The following is a 19281-nucleotide window of genomic DNA, read 5'->3' on the forward strand; positions in this document are numbered from 1 at the left end:
TCGCAACTAGGAGTGTCCGAGGTTCCGGAGCATTGGACGTCACGCCCGGTGCGTTGACGGTATACCTCTTCAGCTCGAGAGTGCAGATATGCTGCCACGACGGATTTTCCGCTCCCAGGTTTGCCACTTATCCATACGGAGCGCCTCTGGGCAGCTGTAGCCGCCTCGTCCTCGTCAGGGTGCAGCCAGAGTCGTAGCGCCTCATTCTGAAGGGACCACGTGCAGGTCCCATCAAGTCGGGCATTCTGCAGTCGACTGAGAATTTCAGCATTGTCAGGTGGGGACAGCCATTCTCTGATTGCTTGAAGTTCAGGTGCGGGATTGTTGGCATCATATTGAAGTCCTTCATTTACCGCGTCAACGAACAGTGATTCTGCTCACGGCCGTGGGAGCTGACTTACTAGACAGTCGCCTCTCCACAATAGAGTGTGCTTGAAGACATATTGACCTGAGACGACTGAAAACTTTGAAATAATTATCGTCTCGAGGGCTTCCAAATTTATTGAGTCCCTTGTGATCTGTATCCATGTCGACGCAACTCCCAGGAGGGGCACCGTAGCAGGCTGACTTCTTGGTCACGACGGGCTGTTCATTACCGTCAGTTCAAGCACGATGAGCAATGGATTTGGGGAGGGGGGTTCACGCCTACCACTGTTCTAAAGCCCTGTCGCCCCAGCCATAATACGAGATCGGTTAGTAAACATTGCCATTGATGCGGATGCCCAAAAACGATACTTACGTAGATCTTAACTTTCTTCCCTTCCCAAAAGTAATAAGTAATCAGTTCACTCAGATAATCTTCCCTCCGAATTGATTGAAAGTCTTCTTCCAGATCATCGAGAGCGGCACCTCCCTCGACAGCGAGAGGTCGGAGAAGCTTGATCAGATCCAGACTGACATCATATCTGACCTTGGACAGGAATCGGCCCCAGGAGTTTGCAAGGATGGCAAAATTTGAACCGGCATGCGGGGTGCCCAGAAAAAGGACCCCAGCAACCGACCGAAGAAAGGACTGATAGTTGTCGTATCTGGAGTCATTCCGTTGGACCGCCGCAGCTCTAACCAAAGCCTGCAGTGCATGATGAACGTCAGCCAGCCAGCCAGCTCTTGGATTTTGGAATAGAGCTGGGTCATGGGGCAAAGTGCTTACCATTTTTACCACTAGACCGCCGAAACTGTGGCCGAGAAGAATCAGGGGGCGACGTGCCTGTAAATCAGCGTGTGTGTAAATATACGCTAAGAATAAAGGGGGTGTTGCCAGTGAAACACTAACCATGTGGCGGCAGACTTTCGTCTCTCCCAGGTGAGTTCGGTCCCAAAGGACGCTCTCAATCAGCCTGTCTGCGCAGTCTCGGAGGCTGACTAGAGACGGATCCTTGAGCCATTTTGAGTCATACTCAAAGGTCAAAACCCTCGCTTCGGGTACATCGTGCGGAAGGAGATCTCTCAGCCACATGACGCCGCGCGGCCCATCCTCGGGCTTCTCGGGCTTCTTCGTCCACGTCCAGTCGTAGTTTGCCGCGAGACCCTGTATTGCGACTAGACTGTATTTTGTTAGACATCTTTCACTCCTAGATTGTGCGACACAACTCATTGCTTTATTTGAGGGCGGATCTCACGACGTAGACTTACTCTACTGGCGGCTTTGGTGCTTGCCCATCGCAGCCGTCGGGGCGATTCCCGCCAACGCGCCATTGTCTCCAGCTTTCGGGTGCGTGCTCCTCCTTCAATTGCGGGCGACGGTCGCACATTTTCCGTGGATGATAGAGATATTGGCGGAGGACAGCCGAGACACCTCTGAGTTTAGCGCCGATCAATGTGATGAAATTTGTGTGTGTTCGGAAAGCTGAGGTGCGATGATGGGAAGGCTCAGCTCCCAGCAGCATAGAGGGGCGCGCTCGTTCGGCAGAAAGAAAATCCGAACCGTTGTCTGCCTGCGCAAAGTACCCGTCGTCGGGTCCCCACGCAGAGCAGCAAACAATTCCTCGCGCAAACAGGTCGCCTGCTGAAAATGGACCCGTACATGGTATGTTTTCATCACAAAAGGACCCAATTTACTCCACGAGGCTTACAAGGCTTAAAAGAAAACTTTCTTCCTCCAAACCCAGCTCGAAGACGGCATTCAATATGGCGATCTTGATGGCGTTCGTGAAGCTCTTGTGAACGGTGCCTCCCCGAACTATCGCTCCGGGCCACACTCTCCACTCTGCCAGGCGATCATGAAGTCCCACCATGGCATAATGACCTGCCTCCTGGAACACGGTGCCGACATGTCCTTCGACGATTCCGAGGGCGCCGCACAAGATATCGCGGCTTATCAGCCTACGATTGAAGCCTACGAGCTGTTGATGGCGGATTCTCTTGCTGCACGGAATACCCCAACCTGGGTCGGCATTGTCTTGCAAGCGGTTATCATTCCCTGGGCCAAAAATCTCGCCAAAGGCATCGTCGCCCGTGCCATTGCAGAACGACAAGTGGTGTACCCAATGTTCCTCGTCAAAGCAGACGGCCCGAGTGTGCTGGAGGCTGTACAAAAAATCGATGGCCCACAGCAGCGATATATGTTAACCCTTCTACGACACGGTCTATTTCCCGGCTTTCTCTCAACCGGTATTGGCGGCGCCATCGGGCAAGCAGTCGAGTCCGCTCTGCAGTTCAGCATCTCCAATGGCCAGGTCGAGATTGTTGAAGAACTGCTCAACCTTGGTGTCGACATCAACATTCCCGTCAAAAGCGAAACTCCGCTCTACATCGCCGTAGAGAATCGCAACGTTGCAATCACCAGGATGTTGCTAGATCGCGGGGCAGACGTCAACTGTATCCCGTCAAGTTCGCCCAACTGCCCAGGCAGGGTCTACGACAGAGTCAGGCATCCAATATTTGCAGCCTTGCCGTCCAGATCTATGCCAGCGCATAAAGTTGAAACCTGCCTCACATTGATGTCTTTACTGCTGGATGCCGGCACCAATGTTAACATTCGTGATTGCAATAACAATGGCGAGACCCTACTCGCAGCAGCAGTTAATAACGGATCTGCCGCCGCTGTCCGCTTTCTCCTTTCCTCCGGTGCTGACCCCAACCTCGAAGATAGCAAAGGTAGGATCCCTCTACAACTCCCGGTGTATATAGGCGGCGCAACCGAGATTGTTCGCCTGCTCATTCCGAAAACCCGCGATATCAACCATCGCGATCATGATGGCGCAACCCCGTTGATCGAGCTCGTCCGCAACAACACCAACTTCGAGGCCGTAAAGTTGCTTCTCGAGGCCGGCGCATCCTCTGGGATCAACATAGTCTCGTCGAAGGGTACAGCACTACAGAGGGCAACCTGGTGGATAACGGAAGAAATGATAGGGGCGCTCCTCGACGCTGGGGCCGACCCTAACATCATCGGCGGCCAGCATGAAAGCGCTTTGATGAGCGTGGCCTCGGTGAACATCAGCGGCCTGCCTCTCATCCGGTTGCTGCTAGGGCATGGCGCAAATGCTGCGTACGCCGATTCCACAGGGAACACGGCGCTCCATGTGGTAGTGGAAGCGAACGCAGAGGACAGGTTTGAGTCAGCAAAGCTGCTCATTCAGCGTGGTGCAAACGTTAATGCCGCAAGAACGACTCCTGGTCTCTATCACAACGCGGCAGGGGACGATGCGTCACCCATTACACCCCTTGTTCTCATGCTCCAGAGGTGTGTGTTTTACGGAGAAAGAGACACAACGGCTGAAATTGCCATATTCCTAGCGCAGAATGGCGCGGACACATCGCTTCTATCGGACCGGCTACGTCAAGAGTTGAAGCGTATCATGCGAACCCTCATTTGACGCTAATTAGGGATGACTCTAGATTTTAAAAGTTCACGTGAAGACACTGGCAGGGCCTCACAGCGATGCCCGCCACTGTGGCCACGATGGCCGGGTATCCTTGAAGAGTGACCACTTCCCTTAGTACCTGCCCTTGGGGGAGTTGATAACTACCCGACCTGAAAAGAGAGAGAAACACGTGATGTCCCATGAGTTGGTGAAAATTGTACGCATTTCTGAGCTAGTTTATTGTTTACTGGTATATTCTAAGCCAGACTGTGTAAGGGAAGGGGGAGGGGAGGAGGCTTACGAGTTTCTGATGTTTTTCTTTTGTTCAATTTGTTTATATTTATTGTCAAGTCGGATGTCTTGTGGGCGAGATGGAGAGACCAGCTTGTTCGAGGCCAGACACTGGCGGGGCCTAATGGCAACTGAAACCAGGGAGTGAGGCTTGTATTTTGCTCCTTTGTGCGGTAGCTGAAGGGGGCGATGGCTCTTGATGAATTGACGACGGTTTACGAGACCCAACACCGCTGACTCAGTTGAGCTAGAAAGAAAGAACAGGGGTCCGGCTCTCGATCCCTTAGCGTTAGATTGTGGCGTTGTTGATAAAGAAATGCCGAGATTAGAGGGCATTCCAGGCGAAACGGAGGAAGATAAAACAGGCATTTGGCGTGGGGTTGATCTGGGCATGTGAAAGACGAGGTGTGGGTCAATTCCAGGCGACACTTCCTAATTACATATGTATGAATTATTCCGAGCATCAGCTGTTGTAAGCATGGTGCATACCAAATTGCTGTTTCTTATCTTGGACTATTAGCCCAAGAGAAGACCAATTAAAGGGGTCGGAGTGAGTGGCATCATAGTATTGACGTTACCAATCAAGTGGTCTGTGGACCGAGACTCGTGAAGAACAACGATGCTCCATGTCTGCCCGTGGGGCCGGAATGTGAGCAGGTTGCATGGCGCTATGTCGTTTATAGAGAAGGCCGTTTTAAGATGCGGCCCCATCTGTCTGCGCCTCATCCTGTTTGATTCCCAACTAAGTTGCCAGGCCCGCTCTTGTGAGCAGACTGCATATTAATAGACCACCTTTGACTACCCAGGTGAGATAAGGTAATCCCAACGTCTGGAAGCACTCGGTGGGAATCAATGGCACGCATAGGGTTTGGCGGCAAATAAGACAGTATAGCACCATGTGAGGCAACCAAAGAAAGCAAAGTAACAGCCATGTATGTTTAGCAAACCAGTTCGGCCACCAGCCTTCTCGTTGGCGTCCACCACCAAGATGGCAGCAGTCTCAGTGCTATAGTCATGAGCTGTGGCAGGGTTATGCAGCTAATTCATCAAGCTTCCTTACGGTAGTCCCAGAGGTGTGGGGGAGCAGAGATGAGCTTCCTATAAGCATGAAATACGGCATCAAAAAAATCATACGGCGGAGAAGGGTGGGATACAATTTTGTCGTGATCTTTGGCCAAATTCTGGACTTGTGCCCGCGTCCGTGGATTTCCTAGTCTTTGTTGCTTGAGGGAGGCTATTAGCGAGGGCTGCGCATATGGCATATTGTGAAGACGTTAAGGACGAAGACCTTCCAATATAAATTTTCTCAGGCTTGAGGGTTTTGACTGGCGTGAGAAAGACCGTTGGCCGAGGGCTCATGTCTCCCACAGCATGCCACCAATGCACCCCATCCTAACCAAAGACGAAGGTTCAGCTGCACTTGTGACAGCTGAATGCGTCTCGGCCCTTTCATTTTTTATCTTATTAGGAATTGGTGTTGCGCCACCTAAGGGTTGCTTACTTGAATGCAACACTCTGCTTATTTTGATGCAATACTCTGCTTACTTGGATGCAACACTCTGCTTACCCGACAGTCGATCTCTCTCTTCGCCACTACGGTTGCTGATCATGTGCATCCTAGTCTACATGCATCAGCTCAATTCACACGGGCTTACTGCACAACACAGCCGAGACTCTGCTCTGTACAAGGCTGTATCAATGTCGGTTTCTGCAGTGGCAGAGGCTCCGTCGGGGGGCTCCGTCGGGGTTTTGAAAGTCAGATCGCAATAGAGGTCTTCTATGAGTATCTAATGTCTCAATTCAGTTGCCAAGCATGAGGTTCAGCTAGGGGCGTGCAAGCCACCAAGTATCTTATCATCATCGAAGACTCGGTTCTAGTTTCTCCCACGTCCACTGGCTATAAATCTGTCTCCGTCTCTCTCTACCGCCATCTTCAGAACGAGGCATCAAGCCAACCAACCCGCGATCCAATCAACCTTTACCTAGATCACCAGTCTTTCACATCCTTACTGCCCACAATGTCCATCCCAAAGCTTACCCTTCTCCTTCTGCCCTTCTTGAAAGGCGTCATTGCCCAGACACTGCCCATCGTGACTCTGCCTTGGGGCAAGTGGCAAGCTCAGATCTACGAGAATGATGCAAATGCAAGTCTTTCGAAACCACTACCCACTTCACGAGAGGCAGCACTGACAGTGCAGCTAGATCTACAAGTTCAGCAACGTGCGATTCGGTGCTCAGCCCGTTCGCTTCAGCCAGCCCACGTATCCGACAACTCTTAACTCGTCGTTCCAAGACCCCTCTTACGGGCCAAGCTGCTACCAAGTCAACACATCCAAGCTTCAGAACCCTCCTGGCGGTACACCCGGTGTACAGAATCCCAATGACGGTGCCCCCTCTTCGAGTGAGGACTGCCTCTTCCTCGACGTCTACGCGCCTGCATCGGCCTTTGACCAGAATGGTAACCCCATCCAGGAGCTTCCCGTCATAGTATGGTTCTACGGGGGCGCGTATGCCTTTGGCTCCAAGGAACTCGGCGGCGGCCTCCCGCTCTACACGGGCCAGTCCATGCTCGCGGCGTCTGAGTATAATGCTATTTTCGTCGCTGGCAACTATAGGCTCGGTGCCTTTGGCTGGCTCGCTGGCTCCTACATGGAGAGCAACGCGCAGCCCAACGCCGGTCTGTACGACCAATCTCTGCTCTTAGACTGGGTGCAAAGGTACATCATCCAAGCGGCGGGTAACCCCAATCAGGTCAGCGCCTGGGGCGAGTCAGCCGGCGCTGGATCCATCCTGCATCACCTCATTCGGGAGAACGGAACCCGAGACCCGCAGTTCGGGTCATTCCTGGTGCAGAGTCCTGCATTCGAGTGGTCTTGGGATAATAGTGTCAACGGGACACTCGACACGATTTACCGGAACTTCTCTGCGCTCGCCAACTGCGGGTTTGGATACAACATCTCCTGCCTGCGGGGACAGAGCGTCAACCTTCTTGTCTCTGCCAACCAAAAACTGTTCGATGCCGTGCACCAGACGGGACTCTTTCCTGTGGGCCCTGCAGTAGACGGGAAATGGGTCCAGACTATTCCAGCCATTGCGTTCGCAAACCGTAAGCGCGCCTACCCCAGCCCCCACCTCCCCCACCCCTTTCTTTTTTTTCCCCCTCGTGTAAAACATTGAGATGGAATGAACTGACGCCAGTGATCACGCAGATAATTATTGGCCCTCAATCGATGGAGCGCTCATCTCGCACGTGACTAACGAGACGGCGTCCTTCACGCCGCAGTGGGTAGTTTCGCAGTCAACCTTTGACGCCTTCCTCAACGATTTCTTCCCCGAGCCCAGCCTCGGCCCCGTCCGAGCCGCCATGCGGGCCCAGTACAACTGCAAGACCACCTACAGCGGCAACTTCCGCGCCTGTATCGCCGACCTGATCCGAGACTCGACGTTCACTTGTAACACGCGTCAGCTCTTTGAGGCGTACCCCTCGGTTGCGTACATGATGCGCTACGCATTCCCCTTTGACGAGTACGCCGTGCACGCCAGCGACCTAATCCCCACCTTCATGAACGGCTTTGACGACGCCTATGACATGCTGCGGGCTAACAATATGAGCAAAACCGAGGCGTTTTTATACGCGGGCTTCTTGGACACCGAAATCATGCCGTGGTATCAGAGCTACCTGGCCTCGTTTGGGCTGCACGCCAACCCGAACCAGGGACCCAGCGACACCACCTACTGGCCGGTAGCAACACCAGGAGACGAGATAGGCAACGTGATGCAGGTCCACGAAATCGAGTTTAGCTTGGTGACGGACGACCAGAACACAGCTTCCATTTGCGACTTCTGGACTCAGATCGCCAAGATGATTGAGGGCAGCGGCTCTGTGAAAAAACCGCCCCAGGATTGGAAGGATCTATAAGGTCCAAGAATACGATCGAATGTCAACGCCTCGACTGTTCTTATCAGGAGAGTTCTGTTATTTTTGCGTGGTTGTTTAAACGAGTAGTATATCTACAAGCTATAGCTTATCAACCAGCAATTATTTCAAGTGTATAGGGATGTTGGAATGACAAGGTATGTGAGGATGTGACTGTAGTGCATGTTGTTAGTGGATTGCTTGCATTGTTCCAAGCTATCCGCCAGTGCGGGCAAAATCTATGTGCGGGGGATAGGCTGGATCTGCAGGGGCCAACTAGTGCCCCGGGCTTAGGCCTGGGCCTAGCACACAAGGTCATTCACAGGTGCTACTATAGTAACGATTGTGTAAGGGGTTGTGAGGGCATTCGTGGTTGTATTTTGACTGCTCTACTCTATGTAAAAGGATCGCGCGCAGCGGTTGACAGGAACTGCGTTTTGCGGGGCCCCTGGGGTGTCACGTGTTCGCCACAACAAAGTGCTTGCCACCGCACGGGCCACAATCTAGTCCGTGCGCTGTTGCAAGTGATCCGTGCCCGGGTCATGCCTCGGTTACGCCAAAGTTGCCAGTGCATGTGCCTGAATGATTTGACAAGAATGCGATTACAGGCTTGTTATTCCCACAAGGGATAAATGGAGTACCATTAAGCTCTAGACATTTTTTTTTTTGAAAAAAAAAAAAACTCTGACTCTAAAGCGACGGATTAATGACTTGGGAGTACATCTGGAAGCCATCGAACGTAAGGCCTTATATAGGGCTTACTTTTAGGAATACGGGCCCGTTTCGGCTTCGGAGCTCTAAGCCCTATGAAATAAGCTTACTTAAGGTGGCCAGGTGAAGGAGGGCGTTGTTCTGAAGCCAGGGCAGATGTCTCGTGGTATAATATTTGTACGTGACGATGCGTATAGCCGTTATATAACCATGTTCCGTATCACTGTATATCCTTGGCCTTTTTTTTCTCGCCTGTATTTTACAGCAACCTTAGACATAATAATCCAGCGCAAAGTGCGATTACGCGCCCAGGTGGATTTCCAGTATTATTAAAACCGGCGAATCGGCAAAGATGAGCGGAGGACCTGGTCTCAGCTCCTTGTTCTCGTCTTATTGTATTCTAATCTAGACTCTTTCGTCCCATCAACTAGACCACGGGGATGACAAGTACACGTATCTTGTATCTTGCGTGTCTTTGCCCTCTTCAGTCTGAAGTAAAAGGGGATTCTTAGCCATCCCGACGTCCTTCCCTCTCCCGTAATTAGCTCGAATAGGCAGGTGACATGCGCATTGATGTCAGTGCCAGTCAAATCAGCGAATCGCCAGCACTCGAGTAAGCCCCCTTCTTTAGCTGAGTAGTTCACGTGAATATTTGAACCTGGATCCGAGGAGCTAGTAGGCTAGTTCGTATTAGTGGCGCGGCGCAGACCTAATTGGGATGGGAGGGAACACGCATTGCAACCTCACAACCTGGCTTGGAGCTGGAGCGAAGATGTCGCGTGGATATTCTAGGTAAGCCGGGGCGACTTTAGGCCTCGGCTTACTTGCAGCCCGCCGCTTATTGAAGTATTTAGCTTACATATTTTCTTTCATTGCGTGGAATTAAAGCACAGTACCAGCCGCCGCCCAGCTACCGTCTTCACCACCAACCCGGCAAAAACGCCCCTCCAATCATCCCCACCACCAGCACCAAAACGTCTTTATACCCCAACTACACTCTCCGGCCTTGCACAACATTAACTAGCTTCCTTTGGTAAGTTTGTGAGCACAAAAGCTGCTACAGACATCGCTCAACTCACTTGACCTACCAGTTCGCATCTCAATCGCCATGAAGCTATTCGCCCCCGCCTACATTGCTGTGGCCATGATGGCCAGCTCGACGCGTGCCTGGACGCTGAAGATGTATGACAATCCCGACGGCACGGTGCAGATCCACGGCTCTGGTGGGTCTAGCGACTTTTCGTGCTGGAATATGGTCGGCACTAGCTACAACAACAAGGCCTCGTACGTGTCGTGGTCGGTGCCGGCCGGCCAGAGATGCACTATCTTCTTCTACGACGACGGTGGATGCAGCACGTGGCTGGGCCAGTACACGGCGTCCTTCAACTCGGCCTTGCCCTCGCAGCTCAACAACAAGATTTCTTCATATAGAATCGACTGTTAGGTGTTCTTGTCTGTCTTTTGCATTTAGCAGTTATCGAGTAACAAGTTTATGAAAGGGGGAACAATATAGGTGGCAATAGCATGAGTACCTAGACCCACAGCACAAACCACTCATTGTGACAGGAAAACAAGGCTCCGTTAGGGAGTTGTAGAGAAGTTGAAAGAGCGTTGTTTTCTATATAGAAGAGGGAGCAGCGGAAGCCTATTCATACGGCGCAGAGCGAGCGGAGCGAGCTCGGCACGGGTGGTTTACCGGACCCTATAGGGTCCTCGCAGGGTCCCTGTCAACAACAGGGGTGGTTTCTGCCACACTCACACAGTATCATCATTCAGTGACAATTCGTTAGATTCAATCTTCTCTACATGTCTATTTCGCACCGCCCAACGAGGAAACCTGGACTCGATTAGAAGATATCCAAGTAGTAGGCCGGGAATCCCTGGCCTATAGAATGGCCTTAAGAAACGGGGCAAAGGCTTGTCCGACCAGCGTGCACCAGATCATGGCGAACGCGTTGGACACGTCTGGGTCGAGTGTGCCCTCGTGCTTGCGGAACTTAATCGTGTGCTTGAGTTTCTCCGTCCCCTTGGCGCGCCACAGCGAGTCGAAGCTGTAGCCCATGCGATACTCCACATCGAACGGCTTTTGATCGCCCTGCAGGAGGCAGACTTCCTCGGCGGTGCCAGCAGCGGGTGAGCGCCATGTCTCACCATCAGACCCGTGCTGTCGAGGTTGTAGGCGTAGCGTCTGCAGTGTCCGTGCCGCTTCTCCTTGTCGTACAAATCTAGCAAGCGGTCCTCAGCGAGCAGGATGACTGTGGCGATCTTCTCTGCCTACGTGGGCCTGGAATGCGCACCGAAAGTTGGCGGCCGAGATTTCGTACTGCGGCAGGCGCCCAGCAACCGGACGATGGTATTCTTGTGGCGATGGACGCCGTCGCTCTCGGGCATGAAGATCGGCGACGTGACCTCGAAGCATGCCAGCTCATAGTTGGCGTCCTTTGGGGGGTCAAATTCGAGCGTGGGATCTGTCTTGACAGCCCAACTCTTTCCTTTCTCGTAGGCATTTGTGACTGTCTCGTTTTTGTTGACGTCTGGGTGAGAAATGTAGGGTGTTAGTCCAGCGGCTCGGATGTACCCGGCAACCAGCTTGTGAATTTCGATGTCAGAATCGACCAAGGAGATGACTAGGCCAACAATTGGCGCCGAAACTGCCTTTCTAGCTCTAGGTTTGGCTTCCGTGTGCTTCAAATGGAACTCCCATTCCATCCCGAGGGACAAGAATTTTGGCTGACTGGAGGTTGAAGCAGGCATGATAGAGAAATATCAAACGTGGTTACTTGGCCTCTTACAAAGATGGCTTGTGCCTGAAAGGGCCAGGATAAGAGCCGAGTTGTCGAGTTGACGACGAGGTAAATATGGGAGGAAACGGCCTGAAGGGTAATGCGATCTTTTATTAATCATTGGTCCAAACCCCAACGCTGTCCGGTGCTCTAAAGACTGAGGAGCACATGTCTAGAAATGAGGAAGACAGCAAGATAAAGAGGACGACTTAGCTCATGTGACGGGCCTGTGGCCCCGCCCACGCTGATTCCCGCAGGCGTGCCTGGCACCTGGTATGGACCCGCCGTCCTCCTCCGCTTCCGAGCCCAACAGGTCGATTTTACTCGACCTGCCGGCCTTCGCCAGTGAAACATTGCAAGCAGGCCGCGTAAAATTCACACGGGGCAGCCAAGACGCCCCGGCAGGCCAACATGGTCACACCTGAGAGTGTTGGACAAGGTTATGGCCCTCTCGAACTTGGCTCCGGGTATGGGTCCGTCACGGTTCTTCATAAGAGCGGGCACGGTTTTTTCACTGCCAGCGAGGTCCAAACATCGGATGAAACAAGCCGACTGCTGGCCAATTGACCACCGGCTGGGCCTCGTTTCGTCCGTTGTTTTGCACGCTTTGGCGTAGGTCTCGTCGCCGTAGTAGTATTACCGGTAATAGTCCTCGTATACGGCCACCGGGTCGCCGCCAGCTTGCGATTTAAACATACTTCCCCGAATAATGGCGCGGCACTCGGGCTGTCCGTAGTGCAGCGGCTGGAACCGCGGGATCTAGAGCTCGTCGAACTGCGAGAGCGTAACTAGGAGTTGTTAGCGGGGACTAGATAGGTGTAGGTAGGGGGTAGATACGCACGCTATGGGATGGCCGGCCCCTTCTAAAAGCATAGCTGCTCGAGCGGAGGCTGGTACTCGATCAGTTTCTTAATATCGAGGAAGCCTTAGCAATAGCACATTGTGCCGGGCATCGACCTACCGGTAGCCTGCAGTAGCGTCCACGCCCGCGCTTCCATTCCGTGCAGCCGGGGTACTTCTGCTTAAGTTGACGTTCATTAATACCACAAGCCCACAAGTAATAGAGTCAACTGTTTGAACCAGCAGCCTATACCATCGATGGCCTTTCTCACGGCGGCCTTGATCCTCGAGCTGGTGAACTCGGCCCTGTGGTCTATCGTGGCCTCCTTGAGGGCTTCGCGGTGTGTCTTCTTGGGCTTCTGGATGTAGTAGCTGTTGGCTGCAGGCTTCTTCTGCGACGCATCGGCCTCCTGCTTCTCGCCTACCCATGGACATCAACCAACGCCAAAATCAAGAAAAAGATCACGGCCGAACGCACCGTAGCGGATGGCAAAGGCGCGCGCCTCATGGCTAACAGCATCGAGAAACGTGTCGTATCCGTGGATGAAGCCGTCGTCCTCCTGTGCAAGAAGCTCGCCCGCGTACGACGGCTGCTGCCACGCCCGCAGCGTGCGCACAGTATTCTCGAGCTCGCCGCGCACCCCGTCCCAGTACAGCGCCTCGAGCTCGCCGCGCAGGTGCGCCGCCCCCGGCCCGACGGGCTGCCACTCGGCCTCGGGCGCCGGCGTGATGGCTGCCGACGAGCGCGCGTTGGCCTGCAGCACTGCGTAGAGCGCTTTCTTGGCGCGCAACATGTTGGCCGATCCGAGGTCAGAGTGCAAGATTGGGGATAGGTGTTGGCTTTGTGTGTTCACGGCTTCACGCTGATTTCGTCATCGTGATAGTTAGAGGAATTCGCAACTTTGCAAGTAGCGTCAACCTGCACTAGTAGCGTAGAGCGAGAGGCAAGTAGTCCAGAGCCTAATATCCTGCCCCCCTGACAACAATAATCAGTTCTTTCCGGCCGGTGCAAAGAAAACGCCTAGGTGCGGGTAAAGAATCACCCAGCGTCTGGTTTCAAAATTTACCTAAGTCTAATCGGAGACCGATGCGAGACTAGCGCGATCGATTCGGCATGGTCGGAAAGTGCACGAGGCTCTGGGATGGGATGGGATGCAGTAGGATGAGATAGGATAAATCGTCACATGCGTGCTGCGCCTCTGTGGATGCCGCGCTGCAACCCTGGAATCTTGTCGGGATCTGGACACCGAGCCACGTCGCGTGCACAGGGCTTCTTTGCCAGCCATACGGAATATTCGACAAGAGACATTCTTGCGACGATGTCAACGTCAACAGTGTGTCCTAGAATTACATATAAGTGAAATGTGGTGATGTTGATGACAAGCGGATGCATAGCAGTCGAAGATTGATTTCCAAATGCAACAAGCAGTAATTATTCATTAAATTCGCAGTTAGTATTCGCGATTGCATGACACAGTCTGGGGATGTTCTTGATTTTAAACTCTAAACTCGACTCCGAAATCTCCAGAAACCACGCTGTTAGACATATCACGAGTAGCTCAGGCTCTTCGCCCACGGCGGGTGTTCCACCCACTTGCACTCCTTCCCCGTGTCCGCATCAATCCACCAGCGCGGTCCGGGGGCCGGCAGGGCGTCGCCACAGGACTCGCAGGCAAGCGGCAGCGCACCCACCGAGGTATGTGACTAAACATGATATTCTGTACCCAATCTATCTGTACCCAATCTATCTGTACCCAATCTATCTGCACCCAATCTATGAACCTCTGTACCGTTTCTATTAGGGGCTCTACGCAGGGGTAACCGAGCTGTCCTTGGACAGCATCTCGATCCCACTGCCACGGCTTGACAGCATCTCCATGCCGCTGCCACGTTTGCCCGTCTGGGACACGCCGAGGTCATCGACGTAGAAGGTGAAAAAGATGGCCATGACAGTGGCCATGAGCACGGCATCAAACATATAGAGGAAAATCTCGTGTGAGATGAGGAAGCCCTTGTTACCCTGGAGGTATTCGACCACGCGAAAGAGGCTCCGTACCATGATGACAGCGCTGACAACGTACAGGACAGTCAAATGGCGCTTCCAAGGGATGGGCGTCTGTCGGGCAGCATCGTCTTTGGCTTGGCGGAAGCGGAGGTGGAATGCGACGGTGGTGACCAGGAAGAAGCCGAACATGCAGATCTGCACGAACAAGCCGACGATGATGATCTTCTCGCCAATGTCGTATAGTTCCAGAGTGCCGGCCGCCTGAATTCCACCGCCGCCAGCCTGCAAGAAGAACGACAAAACATCGCCAATGACAAACATTTTCGTCATCCACCTGACGGGAATGATGGACAATTGTTCGGCGTGCAAAACCCGGATCAACCGCCCGAGAATCATGTAGATGGATGCCGCGTAGAGAGCGGGCGCGACGAGAATGAGGATCGCTTGGATCACAAACGCGCCGATGGCTGTGTCGTCAAAGTGAGACCATACCCGACCACAGTAACCAACTGCTTGAACTGCAGGCCGAGAAAGACACTATTGTCAGCAATTTGAACCTACCCCGACAACAAGCAGCTCAGGGGTGGCAGGTACGCACAGAAACCGCCGACGGTAAAGGCAGTAAAGTAAAATGAGCGGTGGCGGTAAATACGCCAAACATGGAGGAGCGAGAGAATGAAAAAGACGCCGACGGCAGCAATAGCAGCAGGCAGCGAGACTTTGTATCGGTACAGGGCGAAATCCAAGGATTCTGCTCCCGCGGCCTCGGCGCTGGGGGAGGCAATCGGGGCGGCCATTGGTGTTGATAACCCGAGACAAAAATCGGGGCTGCCGCTGCGTGGCCGGCCGGTGCAGACTGCAGAGACTCCGGATGGCTAGAGACAGGCAGGAGGGCCAACCACGGAAAGAAAAAGAGCGCTTGCAGAAAGAATTTAAAGGGAATGGAAACGGAACTTAGCTGATGGTTGGAAAGGAGCATGCGAGAGATATATATTTTGGTTAGCGCCGTCAAGCTTCCCGCTCGGAGTTGCCAAGAGTTGACGTTCAATGCCTTGTATGAAAACCTTGAACCATCTCGGCCAATCTCGCCGAAGGAGGGTATCCGACAAATACGTTGAGCGCTCGTATCTAAACGAGGTGGAGGCGGTGGCGTTGCTGAGACAGGTGGGGCCGGGATCTGGATTTGCACAAGGACCAGGGACCTACACTAGCCCACGTTCACGTTTATTGGGTGGAGCCATGGAGGCTCGTATCTCTCGCATATATCGCACCCTATCCGAAAAACCCGAGGTCCCCCACTTTCTTCATTCTGCCTGCCCTGCACATGGGAATCTGTCAGAAACACTGCACACTGGATCTTGTGGAATTGATGGGGTTGCAATTGCTTGATTGTATTGCCCTCTTTCTAGGCTCTCTGCCAGAGGGCATTTCTTATAGCCATGGCCAGGTGGCGAGGTTATTGCGCGTCTGTGGCTAATAGTGACAAATTCATGATTCTAGCACCTTCTAGAATCTCCCTTCTTTCTGATAGTGACAAATCCATGATTCCAGCACCTTCTAGAACCCCCCCTTTTTTCTGACAGTCTGACAAGCTTCTTGAATAAGTCATCTTTACACGAACATCCTAGACCCTTCGTTTCCAACACACAACCTCGGCATATGTTCTAGCACTGCGTAGTCAGAATCCCTTTCTTCTGAAATCTTCTAACTTATAGTGAAGGGGACACTGATTGGTTGGCCTTCAATGGCGCCTTGATGCGGGAAGGCCTACAGCCAGTCGACAGACCCAAACAAACGGTAGCATGCACAACAGGTGACCGTCTCACGTGAAGGACGCAGCCAGCCGTTGCTGCCCGAGGTTGCTCTTGGGCACAACCCCGCTTGCTGTGCACCTCGTCCCGTCAACCGCCTCACAGCGGAGCTTCTATCCCCATCTCCCGGCCACCCCGCTCGAGATGGCATCGTCGACTATCGCAGCTCCAGGGCCGGTCACGGGCATCATTGTGCCAAGCCCGACGTATCTTGATCATTTGGAGTCGCTACTGCCCTCGGCCGAGGCACTGAGACAGGCTAGCTACGTTACCAAAAAGCTCACTGATCAGCAACTGGAGGAGAAGAAACGATGTCTCCGATGCAGAATTCGACGTAATCAAACCCCGTGTCACCTCTGACGTCTTTTCGCATCCTTTTCTAAGACTGAAGTTCCCGTATCATAGCCGCTCAGAAAGCCCGCCAGCGCCGCGATCGGAAAAACTCCCAAGACTCGAAACGTCTTCCTATTGCGAACCCTCGGCGGGAATCGACGACCCATACGATAACGAGTGATGCCCAGGCGTCCAGCAAAGGCGCGAAGCCGGAGCATCTGCGCTGCAAGTTCCATCTCGGTAGAGTAACCTTCAAGGTGAGCTCTTCCGACAACTAATTACCCACATGTCGAGTCTTGGGGCCCGTCCAAGCAAGTTGCTGACCATGGCCCTCGTCTCGCAAACGTGGACCTGCTGTGGTCAGCACGTCTCCGCTCCGCCTTGTGGGGGCAGCATGAACCACCAAATGCCAAACGATCCTGGAGGCGGATTGCTCAAAGAGCGCTGGCAGTTCCACGAGACTCCCACGCAACGTCAGTCTGGTCATCGACGGGCCGTCACCATCGACTGCGAGATGGGCACAGCCTTTAACGGCGACGGCGAGCTTATCCGCCTAACGGCCTACGACTACTTCACGGGCGAAATACTTATCGACAGTTTGGCATATCCTGATGTCGCCATGCAGCACTTCAACACAAGGTGGTCGGGCGTCAAAAGAGGGGACATGGAGAGAGCGTGCGAGAGGGACCAGTGCCTCCGGGGCAAGGTTGCAACCAGGGCTGCTCTCTTTCAGTACGTAGGTCCGTTGACCATTGACGTGGTCACGGCGCGAATAACGATTTTATCTCTCTCCGGTGTATCCACCACCGCATAATCGACAGCCTCCTCCTCGTGTCAGTCGGGCGGAGGACTGAAGAGGCAGAGACAACAAAGAGAGAAGCGAGCGAGGCAGGTGGCGCAGCCCTCGGAAACTCCCAACAGGTACAGGTACAGGGGAAACCCGGCAAAGGCGGCGGCAAGAGGCATCCTGATGGACTTTCGCTAAAGGCGCTTGCGCTGAGTAGGCTTGGGCTGGTCATCTAGGCGGGCAAAGGGCATGATAGCCTGGAGGATACCGTGGCGGCGAGGGACTTGGCTTACGCCCACATAATGGGCGGGTCGGGTGTCTCCGGGGTGCTCTTTACGGGGTAGTTGCTTCTGTTGGATAAATTGGACTCAAGAGAGCACTAAGGGGGGCTTTGGTTGGACCTGTAAGGAGGTTACATCAGCCGTTTTTTTCCCTTCCTAACTGGGGAGTGTAAATATCACCAGTAAGGGCATGGGCCGGAAAAGAAAAAGCCTCATTCTCCACCTGACGGCAATCCTACCAGAATTCCGTTCGGTTGGTCTATTTAGGGATTAATTAGTTGTTTGAAGCTATCTCGAAGCTCCGGGCGACTAAATGAAGCCATGTTTTGGAGGTTCGACTAGCCAGCTGTAATGGAGCCATATTTTCATGACTCCGTAATGTCCCCAGTGTCGTAAACAAGAGCTTTGATCTGGGTAGCCCCTGGGGGTCATTGGCAGCTGCGAACACAGGGACCGCTTTTTGTATGGTAAAATGCCGTATTTCCTGACAGCCACCCAACGGCATACAGGGCGCTAAGGAAGCTTGGCAAAGTAGAAATAACACTATTTACACTCTCAGATGCCGGTGGCTTCAAGTCCGTACAGGCTTCACACCTTGTTGGCCCGGGCGTCCGGGCGGCCGGGCCGGCACATGGAAGCGCATGGGCCGTAGGATAGTATTTCACAATTTTACCGGCCGAATATAAGCCCCCAGCATCTCAGCTGCCAGTAGCTAGCAAGGATCCCCGAGGGGGTACGCCGATTTTTGGACGGGGTACCCAGATCAAAGCTCGTAAACAAAGTCTCATATTCGGGACTTTGAAAACCCCCTGAACCCCGGACAATGTCCTCACACGCTCACGCGGCGTACACGCAGCAAGTGGTCCAACGAGGTCAAGCACGTCATATTCCAAACGATTTGTGACGGTATTGACCTAGGTTACCGACCTAACGGCACCTTCAAGAATGCTTCACCTCGTCGGACCAGTTAACCGTCAAAAGCCCTGAAAACGCGTTTACGGTGGTGTTTTCCATCTGCCCCATAAGGGCAACTTGCAAAGGGCAACTCTGAGGCCTGGATTTGTACGCAGATTGGCCAAAAGTCATGGCATACGGCTAGTACGTTGGATACTGCATTGAAAGCTCATTTTTCGATGTGGTTCATGCTTTCTTAGCATCGCGATGTATTTCCTTGGTGTTGAAGCTGCCAGCCTGGCTAACTGCCTAGTCATCGTCCACCGGAATCAGGTTCTCGTAACCACCCTCTTTCCCTTCCCTCACAACCAAGGGAGCCGGCGAGGGCGAGGGCGAGAAAGAACTCGAAGAATTAGAAGAAATCTCGATAATAGACATCTTGAAGACCGTGAGCCGGGCGATGCTTGACTGTGGTAAATTTGTGGTGGTTCTGAGCAAATGGTAGATTGACCAATAGGATATCCCCACCTAGCCTTTGGTGGCTTGGTCAGCCGCTTATTGATGCATTAGCGCTAAAAATCGGCCGTGCCCTCAGCGCTAGTCACCAGCGAACAATATTCGCCCCTATCGTAAGCTGGTACGCCCCTATCGTAAGCTGGTAGGCCGGCATAACGGCAGGCCAAAATGCCGGCATAATAGCTTGCGCGATAGTATTGTAGTGTAAAGAAGGTTTTCTTCGTTCGTATATTCTATCTGTGCCCGTACGAACCCAGTCTTCGCCCTCCAGTCTACTACTATTTCTACCTCTTCTTCCTCTTCTCGG

General features: G+C 53.1%; 8 protein-coding genes across 8 annotated transcripts; 4 read left to right on the top strand and 4 right to left on the bottom strand.

Moving 5' to 3' along the window:
* Positions 1-598: 598 nt before the first annotated feature.
* Positions 599-1456, bottom strand: B0T26DRAFT_641226 (uncharacterized protein; the record flags this gene model as incomplete). The annotated part of the gene is made up of 3 exons (XM_060437311.1): positions 599-1069; positions 1151-1207; positions 1289-1456. 3 exons carry the CDS (start codon positions 1454-1456, stop codon positions 599-601), a joined length of 696 nt encoding a protein of 231 aa, XP_060298535.1.
* Positions 1457-2011: 555 nt separating this feature from the next.
* On the top strand, positions 2012-3922 carry B0T26DRAFT_674296 (ankyrin repeat-containing domain protein; the record flags this gene model as incomplete). The annotated part of the gene is made up of 4 exons (XM_060439693.1): positions 2012-2026; positions 2109-3096; positions 3130-3685; positions 3862-3922. The coding sequence occupies 4 exons, from the start codon at positions 2012-2014 to the stop codon at positions 3920-3922; spliced, it is 1620 nt and encodes a 539-aa protein (XP_060298536.1).
* Positions 3923-5982: 2060 nt separating this feature from the next.
* On the top strand, positions 5983-8016 carry B0T26DRAFT_801346 (Alpha/Beta hydrolase protein; the record flags this gene model as incomplete). The annotated part of the gene is made up of 3 exons (XM_060447022.1): positions 5983-6245; positions 6391-7203; positions 7307-8016. Exons 1-3 carry the CDS (start codon positions 6116-6118, stop codon positions 8014-8016), a joined length of 1653 nt encoding a protein of 550 aa, XP_060298537.1. The 5' UTR covers positions 5983-6115.
* Positions 8017-9297: 1281 nt separating this feature from the next.
* B0T26DRAFT_674298 (uncharacterized protein) lies at positions 9298-10168 on the top strand (the record flags this gene model as incomplete). Its single annotated transcript, XM_060439694.1, has 3 exons — positions 9298-9337; positions 9749-9757; positions 9816-10168. 3 exons carry the CDS (start codon positions 9298-9300, stop codon positions 10166-10168), a joined length of 402 nt encoding a protein of 133 aa, XP_060298538.1.
* A 441-nt stretch (positions 10169-10609) lies between these two features.
* On the bottom strand, positions 10610-11478 carry B0T26DRAFT_674299 (uncharacterized protein; the record flags this gene model as incomplete). The annotated part of the gene is made up of 3 exons (XM_060439695.1): positions 10610-10837; positions 10876-10949; positions 11049-11478. The coding sequence occupies 3 exons, from the start codon at positions 11476-11478 to the stop codon at positions 10610-10612; spliced, it is 732 nt and encodes a 243-aa protein (XP_060298539.1).
* Positions 11479-12266: 788 nt separating this feature from the next.
* B0T26DRAFT_771354 (uncharacterized protein) lies at positions 12267-13603 on the bottom strand (the record flags this gene model as incomplete). Its single annotated transcript, XM_060446547.1, has 4 exons — positions 12826-13603; positions 12601-12768; positions 12469-12525; positions 12267-12295 (listed from the first exon to the last, which is right to left on the bottom strand). Exons 1-4 carry the CDS (start codon positions 13139-13141, stop codon positions 12267-12269), a joined length of 570 nt encoding a protein of 189 aa, XP_060298540.1. The 5' UTR covers positions 13142-13603.
* A 461-nt stretch (positions 13604-14064) lies between these two features.
* Positions 14065-15495, bottom strand: B0T26DRAFT_703423 (RTA1 like protein-domain-containing protein). Its single transcript, XM_060441664.1, has 3 exons — positions 15447-15495; positions 14951-15328; positions 14065-14870 (listed from the first exon to the last, which is right to left on the bottom strand). The coding sequence occupies exons 2-3, from the start codon at positions 15147-15149 to the stop codon at positions 14155-14157; spliced, it is 915 nt and encodes a 304-aa protein (XP_060298541.1). The 5' UTR covers positions 15150-15328; positions 15447-15495; the 3' UTR covers positions 14065-14154.
* A 370-nt stretch (positions 15496-15865) lies between these two features.
* On the top strand, positions 15866-17519 carry B0T26DRAFT_801351 (uncharacterized protein; the record flags this gene model as incomplete). Its single annotated transcript, XM_060447023.1, has 4 exons — positions 15866-16497; positions 16569-16753; positions 16861-17232; positions 17424-17519. Exons 1-4 carry the CDS (start codon positions 16308-16310, stop codon positions 17517-17519), a joined length of 843 nt encoding a protein of 280 aa, XP_060298542.1. The 5' UTR covers positions 15866-16307.
* Positions 17520-19281: the final 1762 nt, after the last annotated feature.

This window comes from Lasiosphaeria miniovina, assembly GCF_030549165.1.
Source record: "Lasiosphaeria miniovina strain SMH2392-1A chromosome Unknown B0T26scaffold_3, whole genome shotgun sequence".
NCBI lineage: Eukaryota > Fungi > Ascomycota > Sordariomycetes > Sordariales > Lasiosphaeriaceae > Lasiosphaeria > Lasiosphaeria miniovina.

Bases quoted from the DNA above. Each gene is read 5' to 3' on its own strand.
- B0T26DRAFT_703423 (XM_060441664.1), bottom strand. From the start codon at position 15,149: ATGGCCGCCCCGATTGCCTCCCCCAGCGCCGAGGCCGCGGGAGCAGAA. The intron at 14,871-14,950 runs GTGCGTACCTGC...CTCGGCCTGCAG, and splicing joins CTTTACCGTCGGCGGTTTCT to TTCAAGCAGTTGGTTACTGT.